We start from the raw sequence: 17,251 nt of genomic DNA on the forward strand, positions 1-17,251 counted from the left end.
TATGGCTTTAAATAACAAATTAAACTTATTAGCAAAAACACAATGAGTCATGTGAATGGTAAGTTAGTAAAAAGGTAAATATGTTTAAAGAGCTAGCACAGAAACCCATTCACAGGGGCAAAGGGACCTCTTACCAGACTTCTGGGCACTGTTTCAGAAAAAAATTAAAACAGATCATATCAACATGTACAATCAGAACAATGTGAAATTATACCCCATCTATGTATGATATATCAAAGTGCATAAATGCATTCTACTGTCATGTATAACTAATTAAAACAAATTTAAAAATTTTTAAAATAGATCCTATCAACAAATCCCATCAACAATAAAGTAAGGCACTGTGGATTAAAAGAGATCAGTCAACAAGTCCTATCAATAATAAATTAAATTATGGCTTCCTGTATTGACATCATTTTACCTGTAAAATCTGTGATTTTGTGTTTGTATGCAATTTTTTTTTTCTGGGGAGGTGGGACTGAGGGAAGTGAATGGGGTAGAGAAGGAAACAGACTAAAAGATGTTTTTAGGGCTCAGAGAAAATCTTTTAGGGGAAATTATGATAATACATAAATAATAAACAAAGTTACTTCTCCTTATATAATTTCATACCAGTAGTGGCAGAATTTTTTATAAATTTATAGATTTTTTTTTTACCTCCAGCCAGTGAAGCTATGATAGAACTCTGGCTGTAATTTCATACTACTGTTAAAACATCTAAATCCTCATTATGTTTGTATGATAATTAATTTTTCATTTGAAAAGCAACATAAAATCAAATGAAAAATATCTATGTATTAAACACAAAGGCTAAAAAAAAACCCAGAGCAATGCCAACTAGATTTTTCTAACTTCCTGAGATCCTAAAAGTGATCCTAGTTGAAGTAATGAGTCCAGAGCCAATTTCACAGATTCCTCCCAAATATTTGGGATTCTGTCCAAACACTTCTATTGAACTGAACCTTCGACATAAATGCTGCTAAAGTAAATACACTGTGAATAAAAAGGGGAAAATCTTTGTGCTGTAGATTACTATAGATACAGCCTCAATTAATCTCTGCAGTAAAATCAGAAGACATGGACAAGTAACTCATTCACATTTCTTTGGGATTACACGATAATTTGGAAAACAAATTACCAAGCAGGAAATATGTAGTCATTCACTAATGACATTTCAAGAGTTAGTGTGGTCATTCTACTATGTTTCTCTAACAAAAACAGAAAGAAAAGTGTACTGTTGACTGTCAATGACAAATGGAAACATTAGTTTAACTACTCGTGTCCTATAAAATATGATGGTTTGGGAGAAAGACAACAGATTTATGTGAAGATAGGTCTATTATTGAGCATTATTTTCAAAAGAGATTTTAAAAAGCAAGCATGAAATATATAGTTTTATTAAAATATCCGGGGACAGAATTTTTTATGGGAAGGACCCCATATATACTTGGATATATTTAAAATCCCTGTCACATATAAAGAATGACACTTTCCCTATCTCAGACACTTCAGAAAAACTTTTATGCACACATTATTGATCAGCCTGCTGGAATCCCTATGTGAATATGAAATGATCAATAGTTTTTAAGAGATGAGAGCATAAAAAGGCACTGCCTTGAGTTTTCTGAATTAAAATTTGATTTTGTAACTTGTCTATTCTCTGCTGGGTACTTTATCTTGTTTCACAGGTAATTAAGATTTCTAGAAGCAGTCTTTTTGAATGGAAACCTCCCTCTTTCGGGTCTCTCGCCACACAGGCTGAGGTTACCCACCATCAATTCAGCCACCCTAATTCACATCTGTTTTCTTCATAAAAACTGCAGACATTTCTGCTGGCAGCTCTGAGGGGCAGACAACTGTTTATGCACTTGGGCTGCTCTGGGCACTCCCGGCTACGAGGTGGTAGTATTTTACTGGCTCTTCTTTCACAATACCAAAATATTTCCAGGCGCATGATGTCATGGTCATTGGCAGAGAGACTTTTCCAGACAAGTTCTTTCCTTTTTTGCTTCTTTGCTTTCTTCTTCTTAAAAAGCCATGCATTATTCAAGGTCACAGTGGTCCAAGCACTGTGGTTTTTATTCATAAAATTAAGTTCACTATCTTTATTGCACATCAAATTAGTTGCAGAAATGACTTGCTGTCATGTGCAAAGCAGGTGATTTGATCTTGCCCTGTTTACCTCATCTGTATGTAAATGTACTACCCACTTCATGATGATTACCTTTAGATGTGTATTATCTGATTTTAGATGGCAAGTCTTAAACATCGTATGGCATCTTATTAACAATATATGAGCTTCAGGGAAAAAAATGTAAAGTTTCAAACTAAAGTCATCAATTTGAGAAACATCAATTTATATTTGATTGTACCTAGAAAGGCACAAACCTATTTAGAATAAATACATAAATGTGTTTCAAATAAAATCTAAATTTAAAAAGCCACAAAATTGTTTAGACACTATTATAAAAAACGAATAAAAACATGAACACTCATGCATAGCCACCAAGAGGGCACAGAAAGCAACTACATCTGAAAATAGTTGGAGCGTAGTAGATTACAGGTGATTTTTAAAATTACTTATAATTTTTAAATTATTTTTAAAACATCAGATTTAGAGAAAGAAAGAAAAAATTCATTTTCATATACATTGGTACTATCTCATTTATAGAATACATTTTTAAATTAAATATGGCTTAAATTATTATTTAGTTCAATATTATGGATCAAACTATTGACACCATAATCATACTTTACTAAAAAGTAAAGCCAACATAAAAATTCAATGAAAAATTCTTTCACCTTTTGTGACAGTGAAATAAAGTTTTCAGTAGCCTGTTTGTACCTGCATTTTATTTTTAACACACTTGTATGAAATAAAATATTGTTTGTCAAATGCTTATTTATGCAACTTTTTGTCAAGTTTCTATATTATACCAAACATAGTTTTTAAATGAAACCTAGTTCATGTTTTGTTGTCAAGTAGAATTATTAGAAAATATACTGGACAGGCTGGGTGTGGGGTGCACCCCTTCAACCCCAGGTACTGGGCAGCTGGGGCAGGAGGACCACTAGTGCAGAGCCAGCCTGGAAACTCATCAAAACCCTGTCTCAAAGGAAACAATAGGGAAGGGCTGTGGGTATGACTCCAGGACAGGGCATTTGCCCAGTGTGCACGAGGCCCCAGGTTCTACACCCAGTACCCAAAACTAGATGAGTTGATGACAGAGAAAATACAATAGGATCCCCCACAGAGCTTGAAATGCTGGAAATACTAATCACCCAAACTGAAACTGTTTCCAGAATTCCTAAAAAATCTTGGTCATAGATCTTTCTAAACAATGGAGAAGCACTGTTCCTGTGCTTGTGACAAGCCACTTTTATATAGCTTTTGACTGGTAGCACCTTTCTGGAAATTTTGAAGGAATTGAGACACACCAAAATCATTGAGCATCAGGTCTTGAGCATAATCACTAAATTCTGAGGACCGAGTTTACTCTTTAAAGACACTTAAATCTGACTAAGATATCACTTCCCCAAGAAGGAACAGAACGCTCATCATGGGAAAGGGTGGGTTGTAACAGCCCTTTCCTAACTGGCCCTGAAGTTACAATGAAGATTCCAACAGACATTACACAGACAGTAAAGGACTCCGTAAACAGAATTTATCCCATTTGTCAAATTTTCTCAAATTTTATGACATTTTTGCCTGGGTGGGGGGAACTTTCTTATCACCCCCAAGAATAATGCTAGGCCATTGAGATGGTTTATTGACTCCATCATTCAGTCAAAATCTGCAGAAAGGCTTAATATATGTTACTTGTGGCTGGACCTGGGAGAGACAAAAGTGAATGGCTAATATGATTTCTGTGATTCCTAGGCTAAAGGCCCCATAAGAACAAGAGACAGGAACACTGTTAAATCCCATGTCTGTCCAGTGTCTGGTGTACACTGTGATGAAAGAAGCAGTGTCGGGTGTTTCAGAAGCACACAGCAAGCATGGAGAGCTGAGACCAAGCTGACACCTAATGAATGAACAGGAGGATGTCACAAGTAGGGAGTCAGGAGCAGAGGATTCCGGAATAGGTGGGAGAATGGATTTGGTGGCCTCCTAAGCAGGAGAACAAGAAAGGGCCTACTATGACAAGATCAGATATGCTACTCAGACCTACATCCACAAAAGAGCCCTCTGCAGAGAGGGATGTGGTGGGGCTTCTGCTTCAGCAGAATGTTCTAGTTTCAGGTTGTTGGGGTCAGGAGGCATTGTACAACTAGTTGCTCCAGGTTGCCAATGGCCTGAACCAGGGAAGTTGCTATGGGCACTGAGAAAATAAGATAAAAACACTATGTGCAAGAATTCGACCAGGGAGCTCCAGGCATGGGAATCAACACAAAAACCAGATTCTGATTCTGGTTGACCAGCCCAGATGAAAGGAGGCTTGAGCTCTGAGTATACATGGAATCTACCAATGAGCATTCAGACCAGAGCCCTGGAAGAACAGGAGGGGGAGTGAGGATTGAAAAACTGTCAGCATTAAGAGAGAATTTGCTGACGGGGAGGGAAGCAAAATACTCAGGAACATGTATAGAGCAGAAAAGGAAAATCTTGGACTGACACCTATGGGCATCGACTAAAGGAGCACAGGGAAAGAATTCACACCCCCACACACATATGTGCACGCACACACTCACACACATGTGCTTGCACTCACACACACTCACACTCACCCATTCATGCACACGCACACACACACTCACACTCACACGATGTAAAACTGTCATAATGTACATTAGAAAAAGAAAGCGACTAAAGAGGAAAGAACAGGAAATTAGTAGACAGAGCAGAGCATCATGGGAAAGTGCTTCAGGTTGGACCCAAGAGGATCCACATTCTCAGAGGCTGACTTCCGGTGAAGAGAGCTCCAGGACTCAATGGCTTGCCACAGCCGACCAGGACAGGAGCATTTCCCCTTGTGGTGTGATGGGAACAGGGCAGAGGGGACAGTGGTCATGTGCTTCTAAGAAGTCTAGAGGAGAGGAGAGAAGAAGGAGAGGAAGAAGAGGAGGAGAGAAGATGCCAGGAGCAGGGTGGAAGGCAGTGTATGTTACGTGGGGTAGGGGGGTGGGGGGTTACTTCAACTTGGTTTTCTTTCCCCCATTTATTTGTTTTATTTATAGGAAGGAAAGATTTGAGGGTGATTAAAACTGAGGACTAGAGAACAGAGCTTCGAAAACTTATTATGAAACAGAAAAGAGAGTCCACAGGGAAGACTGCTCCATAGGACAGTGGAATGGACAAAGGGCAGAGGGGAATCGTCAACTAGAGGAGCAGATCCACACCTTCCATTCTGAGGGAAGAGAAGCTTCCTTCAATTTCCTGCCACTTGTGTAGCTGCTGTGGGCATTGGGCCCCTCCCTCCTCTGAAAAGGCAGGCTACACCCCACCTCTCTTCCCACAAGGCAAATCAACCTGTGGATCTCTTTTCCAGGTATTGTGAGTAAGCCAGGACCTCAGCATGTCCAGCACTACATTTAGTACAGAATTTATATGTTTTTCTCAGAGCAATTGATGTTCCACTTTGGTTGGACACATGCAAACTTTTCACCCATATATTTTGTGGTCAATAACATTTTCAGCAAGCTCAATTATATGTATTTGAAAAAGAAAAACATGCTAAGTTTCATTAGCCAAATTATATCTGTCATTAACTTTGGTATAAAATGAGTGCAAGAGGAAACTTCCAAGTTACATCTCGATCTTAACAGTGTTATTAACTTTAAAAATATTAAATCATGGGAAACAAATGATCCTCAATGGCCTGAGCAATTCCTGATCAGAGGATATGGAATGATGGAGAGATGGAACTCCTCTAGAGCTAGCTCTTCCAGCATTATTAAACAGAACACTTTCATTCAATGTGCTGTAGATAGAATAAAAGGTTGTCACCCTGTTGAGGAGAAACCTTCCATTTAGTTGATTAAATCAGATAATATACTGTATAAAAGACAAAGCCAATCAATTGTTAACATCAAAATACAGTTTTTGATTTTTTTTTAAAGATGATGACATACCACATACATCTCCATAGTCCACCTCCTAAAAACTACAGAGCAATCACCGCAACTCACCTTGGTGGGTCCATTTCCATTAATCACTGCTGGTAATGTTTCATAAAATGTATTCTTAACTCTGGTTTTTCTATCTTCAAATTTTAAAACAACTTCATCTGAGTTAAAAAGAGAACAGAGGTTTAGTGACATTCAATGTGTGCGCTTGTGTGTGTTACAAAACTTGCTGTAGATAAGACACACCATATGTTGTGACGCTTAGAAATGGTGCCCACCCCATGTCAGCAGATCCCCACAAAGAAGGAGGATGATGACAGAGATGCACACCCGTTCCAGGGCACCTCACTCCCTCTGACAAAATGAGCGTGGTGCTAAGCCTTGGGCTGTGCAGAGGAAACAAAGCATCTTCACAGTGCTCCCCCAAATGACCCTTTGATAAGAAAGGGAGCAGCCCATTCATCTGCAGAACGGGCCCCATGCCTACTTTGTAGGGTTACTGCAAAGAAACGATAAAGTGTGTGGAGACTAGAAAGCTTCCTGCCTTAAGTAAGGTTTTCACTGGCCAGCATTGGTAGTTTTTCCAGTTTTTGAAAAATCAGATTTCATACAATCATCCAGAGAGACACAAGAAACAGAGGAAGGGAAGCTAGGTTTTGGTTTCAGGTTCCTTTTGTGTTTCAGATTCCCATCTCCTGAGAATGCCAAACTCAGGCTTTCCATTCCCAGAATCGTTTTACAGTATGAACTGTGCTGAATTACAATCTATTTTTAATTTTTTAAAGTATGAATGAATCAATGGATTGAGATACTTTGATTTTAAAAGGTATTCATTAATTATTTTAATGTGTTAATGTATTTTTATCAAGACATATCTCCAGGTAAACACACACAGGTAGATTTGCATGAGCAAGTGTGTACATGGGTACGTACACACACACATACACACACACACACACACACACACACACACACATGCACACACTCTTCCACAGCCTAGTTATATAGGTTTCACTGGTTACCCAGCAGCTCAGTCCAAAGGAGCTACTCTAATACTTCCAAGTAGTTCACAGTACAAAGAATTTAAACTGAAAAATGTGTGATAATGAGGTGTAATTAATTCATAAATATATTTGCAATTCCCAGAGGGTAAGAGATTAAATTTCAAGTTATCTAGGACCAGAAGCTTATATTTTCACACTAGTTTTAGGAAATGATTTCAATGGAATGTTTCGAACTTTATCCAGCTAAGTTCAAATTAAATATTTTTTAAAGGTTGTAATATGTACACCGCAGACCTTAGTCCCCACCCCAAAATGGATATCACAAAGGGAAGGCAGTGCAAAATATAGGTGTCTGTTTTCAGACGTAGGAATCCAGCATTTAGAAAGCATACCTACGGCTCCATTTAAGGTCTGGAAAATTCTGCACTTATGATCCAACGTGATGTTAATAGCTTCCTAAAAATTAAGAATAGAAATATTATTGAAAATCACAAGAAAAACAGCAAATACTCTCATGTTAGTATAGTTTGCTCTTTGGGGAATTTATGTCTTAAAATGCTCATGCTGACTGTCTAATGAAAATGTTGAAATGACTGAACCATTTAGCTGAGACAGAGAGTACTAAGTGCAAATCACTGGTATACAGTTTTAAATCAAATTCGTTTCCCAATGACAACACCACAGATACATAATTCCAGAAATGTTAAAAAATTATATTCATTACATATATATATATATATATATATATATATATATATATATATAAATTATGAAACATTAGCTTGTGTTATGTACATATGGGAAAGCATATTCTTGAATCAGTTTGCATCAAACTGTAATTTAAGTCGATTTCCAGAGTGGCAAAAGCCCACAGAAGATTAACTATTGTCCCAGTGATCTCCCCAACAGCAGACTCAGAACACAGTGCGGCATTTTGCTTGAAATAAAGAGCAAAATTCCCTTCCTGTGTCATGAGCAGCTACATAAATATGTTCTGATCATAGAAAAGTATGAGAAAGTATTTTGTGGGACTTCTAAAAGGCTACTAGGAGAGTTGATGAAACTGAAATTACCCGTATTTTACTCTTCTGCCTTTTCACTGCCCAGAATATGGATGCGATGGCTGGTGCTCCACTTGGCATTTTGGATAAGGAGGTTACATTGAAAAATCAGAGATAAAGGCTCCCAGTTGAGCAGCAAAGAGCTACCTTGACACCATAAAGGCACCCAGACAGTCTTGTGCTCCCTACCTTTTAATTTTTTTAATATGACAGAGGGAAAAATATCAACACATAGATAAAACATTTATCTTATTTAGGCCACTGCTAATTTAAATTGTTTTCTTTGTGACAGTTATTCTTTTTTTTTAAGGTACTGAAGATTGAGCCCAAGGGCATTTAACCACTGAGCCACATCCCCAATGCTTTTTATGTTTTATTTAGAGACACGGTGTCACTAAATTGCTTAGGGCCTCACTAAATTGATCAGGCTGGCCTTGAACTTGTGATCCTCCTGCCTCAGCTTCCTGAGCTGCTGGGATTATAGGCGTGCCCCACCATGCCCAGTGTGACAATTATTTTTACTAAAAAAGGGCATAAGACTCTGTCTACACCATAGCCTTGTGGATGCTCAGGCCCTAACCTTTCTGGGACTTCACTTTTATCTCTTTATTCAAGGTTCCATAGTCTCAAAAATTCTACAGACTGAAATTGGCTATAAAGCTCCCTGGGGTTGCAGCCAAAGGATCACACCAATCAACCATATCTGTGGGGACAACCCACTCTGGACCACCAACCGCTCAACATAGATTAGGGCTCTGTCTTCAGTGTTTCCCCTACACCCTCAATCTCCATGTTTCAAGTCTTGCAGGGAGGTCCCTGTCATTCCTAGTATCACAACTAACTATAAAATTAAAAACTGTCCTTTAAGTGGTTTTCTTCACATGCCATTTCAAAGCATTAAAAAAAAGTGTTATTTTACAAATTTAGTAAACTGAGTACATTAAGTCAATATTGCTATTAAATGAAAGAGAGAACAAATCTTGATTTTGGTATTCAGGAAACCCAAGATCCACTTCCTACAGTTACTCTGTGGCCTGTTTCTCCCTGGGTGAAGTGTGGATACACAGTCTGGCTTCTCACTGACTGAGGAACAAAGAAGCTCATAGGAATACAAAGAGACCTTTGAAAGGCTAAAAGATTGACAAACAAGAATGTACTATATTTTTTTAACATTTCAAAAGTACATTGGCATCCAATACCTTCAAAGTATCTGTGGCAAAAAAAAAAAAAATAGAGTACAGCTAAATATAAAAGAATAAAAGAATACACAGTCCTAATTCTTTGTGTAATAAATGACAGCTATCTGAAAATTTTACAAAAGCATTCTCCCAAGAGTCTCTGGAACTTTATTACTGCCTCTTTAAATCTCCAGCCTCAGAAGCTGTAATGACATAATTCACTCTGCTACTGAGAGGCAGCCAGGGACTTGGTAGGCCCCCAGTGGAGGGGCAGCTGTAATGCTGAGAGAGGCCTCCCTTTTGTTTCTTTTATCAGGTTGTTTCAATATGTGTTTCAATAAACTACACAGAAAAGCAAAAGTTTGTATTTTCACTTTTCTTCTCGGTGACCCACCCACATTGGACAAGGTTGCTGACTTGGCCTCAAAGGGGAGGCAAAAGGACAGCTTAGCTGGTACTTTTCCAGGTGGGAGGACCTGGAAAGGCTCAGGCACTAGTTGTTTGCTTCCTTGACTTTGTTTTTAAAATATGTAATTGGCAAGAACATGTTGCAATTCAGTTTTCCAATTGCCATTCTGTCCATAAAAGTCCTTTGTTTCTGACCACTCCATATTAACAAGGCAACCAAAGCAACAGGATGTAACGAACAATAAAATGCAATAGACATAGCAACCAAAACAATAAAAAGGGAATCAGGAAGAAAGGAACGGGTGGACGATTAGTTACCCTGTTCAGTGGATCAATGTATATTTTTGTGTAAAAGAGCTGATCATCGTCATTATCCTGGAGATTCCACTGTTGAACTATACGGTTGACGGATGGAGCATAGCCAATAAATCCTGCAACAGAGCAGAAACGGAGAATGGAGAACTGCAAGCCCAAAACCTATGCTGTGTTAATCCCACTGAACAGCTGCAAAGAACTGAAGCCCTGAGGTTTAACCTTAGGATGGAGGTTCACAGATCATCACAAAACAAACAGGAGTTCCTGAGTGTCCTTTGCTTATACATCAGTGACAAAAGCCAAGTTCCTGACCAGTTAAAGAACAGAAAATCATCAGACGCTTTATAAATAATCACATTCCCCATATTCATTGACACAAAAGGGGAACTAACTTTTTCCAGTGCTACTAAGGGAAAATGACAAAACTAGGAATAGAACGAGATGGAAAAATTTTCTCTGTGACCTTCTAAAATGCTCTTCTTAGAGCCCCTGCAGAGGACCCACTGTTTCTGAAAGAAGAAAGTCTCCAAGACAGTGGTTTTAATGTCCATGCCAGGGATGCTAATGCAATCAAAGGAATGTAGGACTTGTCACTGATTGCAAAAATCCCAAAGAAATTTTATATCTAGGAATTTGGGGTAATTTTTCCATTACTTGACCGACTCATTACTGTGCCTGCTAAAACATTTTCTGGCTAGGTTTTTATGTCATAGTCTGGAAAAAAGGAAGTCTAAAATTGGATTGTTCCCCTTGGCCCTTGAGCATGAGCATTAACTACTCCAATAACATTTGTCTGAAAAAGCCATAGACAACAGGATCAGCTTTCCCATTTGATCCACCCCTGAATTTCAGAACTGCAGCCAAGTTGCTGTGTTTTATTGACACACAATACTTTTTAAAAGGGACCGGTGCTACTCCTCTGAATCGAAAGGAGATGTAATTTTTATTATTAAAATTAAAATTCTCTCACAGGAATAAAGGAATTCAAAGAAATAGGTTCAGGAATATTACAGTTACCTAGAGAAGAAAAGGCAAAATGAAAAAGTGGCAAAACCACCACTGGTTTCTCGTTTTTTGTTATTCCTGCCAAATGAAAAAATTCTAAAATTTTTAGAATAGATAATGTGTGTTTTAATTTCTACAAGTCTGTGGAGAGAAGTATACCAAATAGGGGCACATAACATTTTCCAATGGTTTATATGGTTGATTTTGAAGCATCATGTTTCCTTATTATTTTTACAAAGCGGAATATCCTCAAATAAAAAGAAATAATATATATTTTCATAATATGTGCTATATACCTTATATGATTATATTTTATTATTAAAACTACTTTTATTAGAGGAGGAAATATTATTTACAAGAGGAGGAATTCCATCAAAATAGAAGATCAATGGAGTAGAGAAAGGGAATTGAGGAGAAGGAAGGGCAGGTGGGACAAGGAAAGACAAGGGCATGACCTAACTTTTTCATGTACATACATGAATATAGCAAAGAGAATCTCAACGATTATGTATACCCATAAGGCACAGGTTAAAAAAAACTATTAAAAATCTTATAAAAATAATTGACAAATCTACAAATATATCCCATATCCCTTAAATAACTCTCAATATATCACCCATGAAATGAGACAAACTTATTTAACATATTTATATTTTCTATCATCTAATAATTTTGACTACAAAAAGCTTAAGGCTGATTCTTTGGTATCCCTTAACAATGATTTTGTCACTTAAAAACTATGTCAGCAACACATATGCAAATCACCCAAAAAGTTCCCTTTTCTCAATATGGCTTGCAATTCACATCCAACTGAACTCTCCAAGAAGTCCTTGGTCCTATTTGGTATGTCTTCTGCCCATATATTTATATTAAACTCCATCTAAGAGAAACATATTTTAAAGTCAACATTATCTGAGGTCAATTTATTTTTATTTGTTAAGGGAGGGTGTGATAATGTGTGTTTTAATTCATGTTGGCATAGATAATACAACACTCTAAGTATACCCAGATGTTCAATGAAGAATCACATGATTACTGATTATAGGACAAATCACTTATTTACTCTGATATATTTCAAAAATAATCAAATTAAACAATGCCCACTTTTAAAAGCTACATGATGATTATAGATTGAAAATGAACCTTTTCCCAAGAAATGAAACTTACTAAACCTATTATACTAGAGCCAAAAAATTCTCAGTAAAATTAGAATCAGATTTGGATCTCTGTTGTTTTTTTTTTCTGAACAACCAAATGTCTTTAGGGAAAGTTCCTCAACTCATTAAGTTCCAAGTTGTTAATTCTGCAAACAAAATAACCATTCAAAAATTATTTCAACGTTCCCGTAGTGGTATACTTGTGGCTCAATTAAGTTTGTATAGGTGTTTCACATTTGCAATGATGGAAAAAATGGATTAAATTTGGACATAAGTTTCCTCACTTATGCAGAAATTGTAACATCTACACTGCCTAATATTGTCAAGAGTATCAAATATCATAATCTATGGGAAAAGCCTTTGTCAAGTCTAAAATGTGCTGTGGATTTTACACTGATATTTTTATAACAGTCATAAGATGACAGTTATTTAAAACTTCATGTCTACATTTTTTTTAAATGATGATACATCAGTACCTAAAATTTATTCAGATTGGCATTAAACATTTTCCCCAGGTGTCACCCACCTCCAGCATTCAGGTAGCGCTTCCCAAAGTGCACCACAGGATACTTGTCTGCCAGTCTCTTATCTGGCCAGAGAATTCCATCTGCTGCAAAGACTACTTTGTGGTTTGTCTTTTGAAACTTTTTTAGAACTTCTTCTGGACCACCAGCAAATACAACATCGAAGCTATTCAATGAAAGAAAAAATGAGTTTTAAAATACATATGCTGGAATTTAGGTATATAAACACCAAGAAAAGGTCCTTAATAAAAATCAGGATTTAGAATCCAACACAAGATTAATTAACCAGCTATTTACAGAGCACATCAAAAAATTTCCCCAGACTTAAACTACATGGATTGTATTGAATTTTAGTGTTTACTATATATTAGCCAAATAGAATTTCAAATAAAAGACAGTTTTTGCAGTGATAGTCTTGATATTATTTAATAATCACCACCAAAATAAAAAGCTCTAAAATGGTATTGAAATGTTAGAAATTATTACATGTTGTCTAAATTAATAATACAGACATAATCTTTTAACAACGTTGCTACTTTAACTACCTAATATTTCAATTCAATCTGTACTAATCCACTATCATTTATGAATAAATATCATGAATATACACTTAATATTTCAGTTATTATATATACTGCAATCTTAAAAAAATTGTTCTGACCAGCATATTTTTTACAGCTCAATAAACTTGAAAAAATGTGGTAATTGATAATATAATTTAACTTTTATTTATGAATGGATTTATTTCTCATCATTTATTCAAAGAATCACAATGATCAATGTAAAAGCCATTGTCTAAAATATTTCTGCTCTGTGGTATGTTCCCTATTCACTACAACCTCAAAACCTTTGCATTTTTTTAAATATCAGTGTATCACAAGGACACACATTTTCAAAGATTATAATTTAATGACTTATCCCAGGTGGCAAGAAATCCAAGGGAACAAATGCTCCCAAATCCAGCTCAAGGTCTTCCTCAGAGTCAATATTCCAGATGGATTCATTCTCAAGGAGCTAGCTAATATGCTTGGCTAATAGTTAGGAATGACATAATACTAAGTAAATTATAACATTACATATGAATAATTCTATCAAAATAAAACACACTATTGTTTATCTCTTGGATAAAAAAAAATTAAACACATTAGCGGGGAGTATTCCAAATGACCTCCATTATACATTCTCAGGCCCGTGTTTTAATAGTGGAATCTACCAAATGTAAGACATATGGCCATCCTGCTTAGAAGCTATGGTGAAGCTCCATGTGGCCTCATGACCTATTCAGTTCAAGGGAATACAGGTAGAACTTGGATAGACAGTCTCAGGTCCTATGTTTTAAAAAGGAAGTTGCTTGCTTCAACTTGCTGCCCTCCCCTCTTTGTGGAGAGCCAGAGTTCATAAGTGAAAAAAATACCCTGACCTATACACCCTCACTATATATTCAATTCTAACTCTAGGAAAAAAAAAGAAAGAGAAAAAGCAAGAAAGGGAGTTAAAAATGTAGAGAATATACAACTAAATTTTGTTGTTTTGTTGCTTCATTTACGTAATATTTAAAATAATAACAGCATTGGGATCAGAGGTACAGATTATTTCTTTTTATTTCAAACTATTCTGGAGGAATAAAGTTTATCATTTGTTTTTACTTTAGCTATGAAAATCATCATTTCAAAATTAAAATATCTACATATGAGTATGTAGAAACAGATAGATATATACACAGACACATTGGTACATACTTTTTTTTTTCCTTCCAGGATCAAGAGGCAAGAAAGTACATATTAAACAGCCTTATCACAACATCACTCACAGCACACAGTTTGAAGTCTGCCAGTTGAGTTTCTAAAGCCAGTGTTACCACTTGCTCTAAGAGTAACAGTGAATAACTTACTGAAACTCCCTATGATTTAGTTCCTTTATTTATAAAATGGAGCAGAAGTAGTATCGATCTCATCAATCACTTGTAAAAAGAGATTAAAAACTAACAACAAACCCTGGATGTTGTAAGCATCAATGTTATCCAAAACTAAGACCATTATTAACTAAAAAAGAATGTTCCTATCACAGGAGAGGCAGAGGATACCTAATTTTTAAGTTTATGCCAACCTGAAAGTTAAAATAATTTAATTTTTACCCAGAGGCAGGTATTTTTTAAAATATAAAGTTGTTCTGATTAAAACCTCAAAATAAGTATTCCATTCCCATTTATCAAAAAACAATAATAACAACTGAATTAATTTGATTTAAAAAAGAAAATAATAAATTTCTTCTCCTTTTCTTCTAAGCACAATGGATTTCTTCAGTTCTGTGTTTGTAAATACAGGTACTTTCCTCCAAACTACTAGCTGTTGATAACTCTTTTAAATATTGAATATTAAGACATAAGAGTAGTTTTTATTTTGGCTGTGAGTGCTGTCTCTCTGAGATAGACACTGCCATAGACCTCCAAAGAAAAGAGGAACCCAATCTATTTTTTGGAAATGGGGTGGAGCAGGTATGCTTAGAGAATCTTATGATCAAAGGCTTACACCAGATTAATTCAGAAAATTTTCAGGTAGCATCACTTATTTAAACACTATAAATGCAATTTTGGAAAGTGAATACTAAATCTTTGAAATCCCAGTAAACAGTACAGACCTATTCACACTGTATGGCAACTATAAAGGTCAACATCCTGTCATGGAGGAGTTGTGGCAATTTTCATATGAATAATTAATTCATAAGTATGAATTAATTTAAAACATGCAATTATTTTAAAGAAAACAGTGAAGGGAAAATTATTTTCATATAATTCAAGTAAATTTTGATTGTATAAAAATATAAAGTTGTTGAAATTTTTCCCTTTTCAATCTAGTAGCACTGTTCCTTTGTGTTTGAGTACTTTAGAAACTTTTTTTTTTTGGAATCTATTTAAAACTTCTCAAAGGGCAAGAAAGTTTTTCTACTTAAAATCATTTTGGCCACAAAAACTCAAATTTTGTTTTCAACAAAGAATGCACAAAGGTCATAAAAATAATTCTCATAGGAACTCAGTCCACTTAAATATGAATAAAATAAAACTTTCCACAGTTAACTATGGTAAATATTCCTGAGTCCTGCAAAAGCCATAGATTCCACATTACGTGGTCATATTGAGTCCCGCACCAGACATGTCAGAGCCCCATCTCCAACAGGTCATTGAGACTGACACGGGTTTGCCCTTCTGTGTTCCCTGGTTCTATGGTGCCATCAGCCACTGGATCCCCAGATTGAAAACGTTCATGTAGCCTTGACTCCTCCCTCTCTCAGCCTGTCATTAAATCTTCTGCCAAACACTAGTGATTCCATCTCCTTAATCTTTTTAACATTCAGATCCTCTACAGCATCACTAGAAGGCACTGGCCTAGACTCATTAAGACATCCTATGGGTTGCCACATCACCCATCTCCACATCACCCACTTCTAATTAGGACTGTCTGACATCCTCCCCACAGTGCCCGTCCCCAGACCCAATTAGTGGTTTTCAACTATGATCTAAGGCAGGAGTCAGCAAATATTCACTCCATCTCTCACCTTTTACAGAAAATAGTTTAGCTCTGAAGGCTACATGGTCTCCGTCAAACATGGTAACCCTGCGCTGTGGTGCAAGAGCAGCCACAGACTGTATGTAAATGAACAAGCAGGGCTGGGTTCCCAGAACACTGGTGTATAAAGCAGGCAATGAATTAATATGCAGAATATACCAAGAATCCAACAAACTTAACCACCCCCAATAACCCAATCAACAAATGTGCAAAAGAACTGAACATAGAACTTCTTAAAAGAATAAACACAAATGGCCAACAAATATATGAAAAAATGTTCAACATCTCTAGCAATCAGGGAAATGCAAAGCAAAACGACACTGAGATTTCATCTCACTCCCATCAGAATGGCAATGATCAAAAATACAAACAACAACAAATGCTGGCAAGGTTGTGGGGGAGAAAGGAACCCGTGTATGTTTTTGGGGGGCCTGCACACTAATACACCCACTCTGGAAAGCAGTATGGAGATTCCTCAAAGCACCAGGAATGGAACCACCATATAACCCAGGTATCCCACTCCTGGGTGTTTTCCCAAAAGATCTAAAATTGGCATTCTACAGCAATAGAGCCACATCAATATTTGTAGCAGCACAATTCACAATAGTTAGATTATGAAATGAACCCAGATGCCTGTCAATAGATGAATGGATTAAGAAATTGTGGTGTGTGTGTGTGTGTGTGTGTGTGTGTGTGTATGTGTAAATATATATAAACATATGGCTGAGTTCTATTCAACCATAAAAAAGAATGAAATTGTGGCGTTTGCTGGTAAATGGATGAAAATGGAAAGTGAAATTAGCCAAACTCAGAAACTTAAAAGTCAGATGTTTCCTCTCATATGCAGAAGCTAGAATAAAATAAAAGGGAAGATAAGGATAATAAATATCAATTAAAAGACAAGCAAAAGGAAGTCTAGCAGAACAGAGAAAGGAGAATGGGAGAGGGCAAAGAAGCTGGGAAGGAAAGG

General features: G+C 36.4%; 1 protein-coding gene across 1 annotated transcript in view; it reads right to left on the bottom strand.

Moving 5' to 3' along the window:
• Positions 1-17,251, bottom strand: part of LOC308658983 (procollagen-lysine,2-oxoglutarate 5-dioxygenase 2-like) — a 92,966-nt gene that overhangs the window by 20,827 nt on the left and 54,888 nt on the right. The window contains 4 exon segments of the mRNA XM_081311942.1: positions 6,130-6,227; positions 7,463-7,526; positions 10,036-10,148; positions 12,721-12,884. Coding sequence (XP_081168068.1) covers positions 6,130-6,227; positions 7,463-7,526; positions 10,036-10,148; positions 12,721-12,884 — 439 coding nt within the window.

This window comes from Spermophilus citellus (genome assembly GCF_964194105.1).
Source record: "Spermophilus citellus genome assembly, chromosome: 10".
Classification (NCBI taxonomy): domain Eukaryota; kingdom Metazoa; phylum Chordata; class Mammalia; order Rodentia; family Sciuridae; genus Spermophilus; species Spermophilus citellus.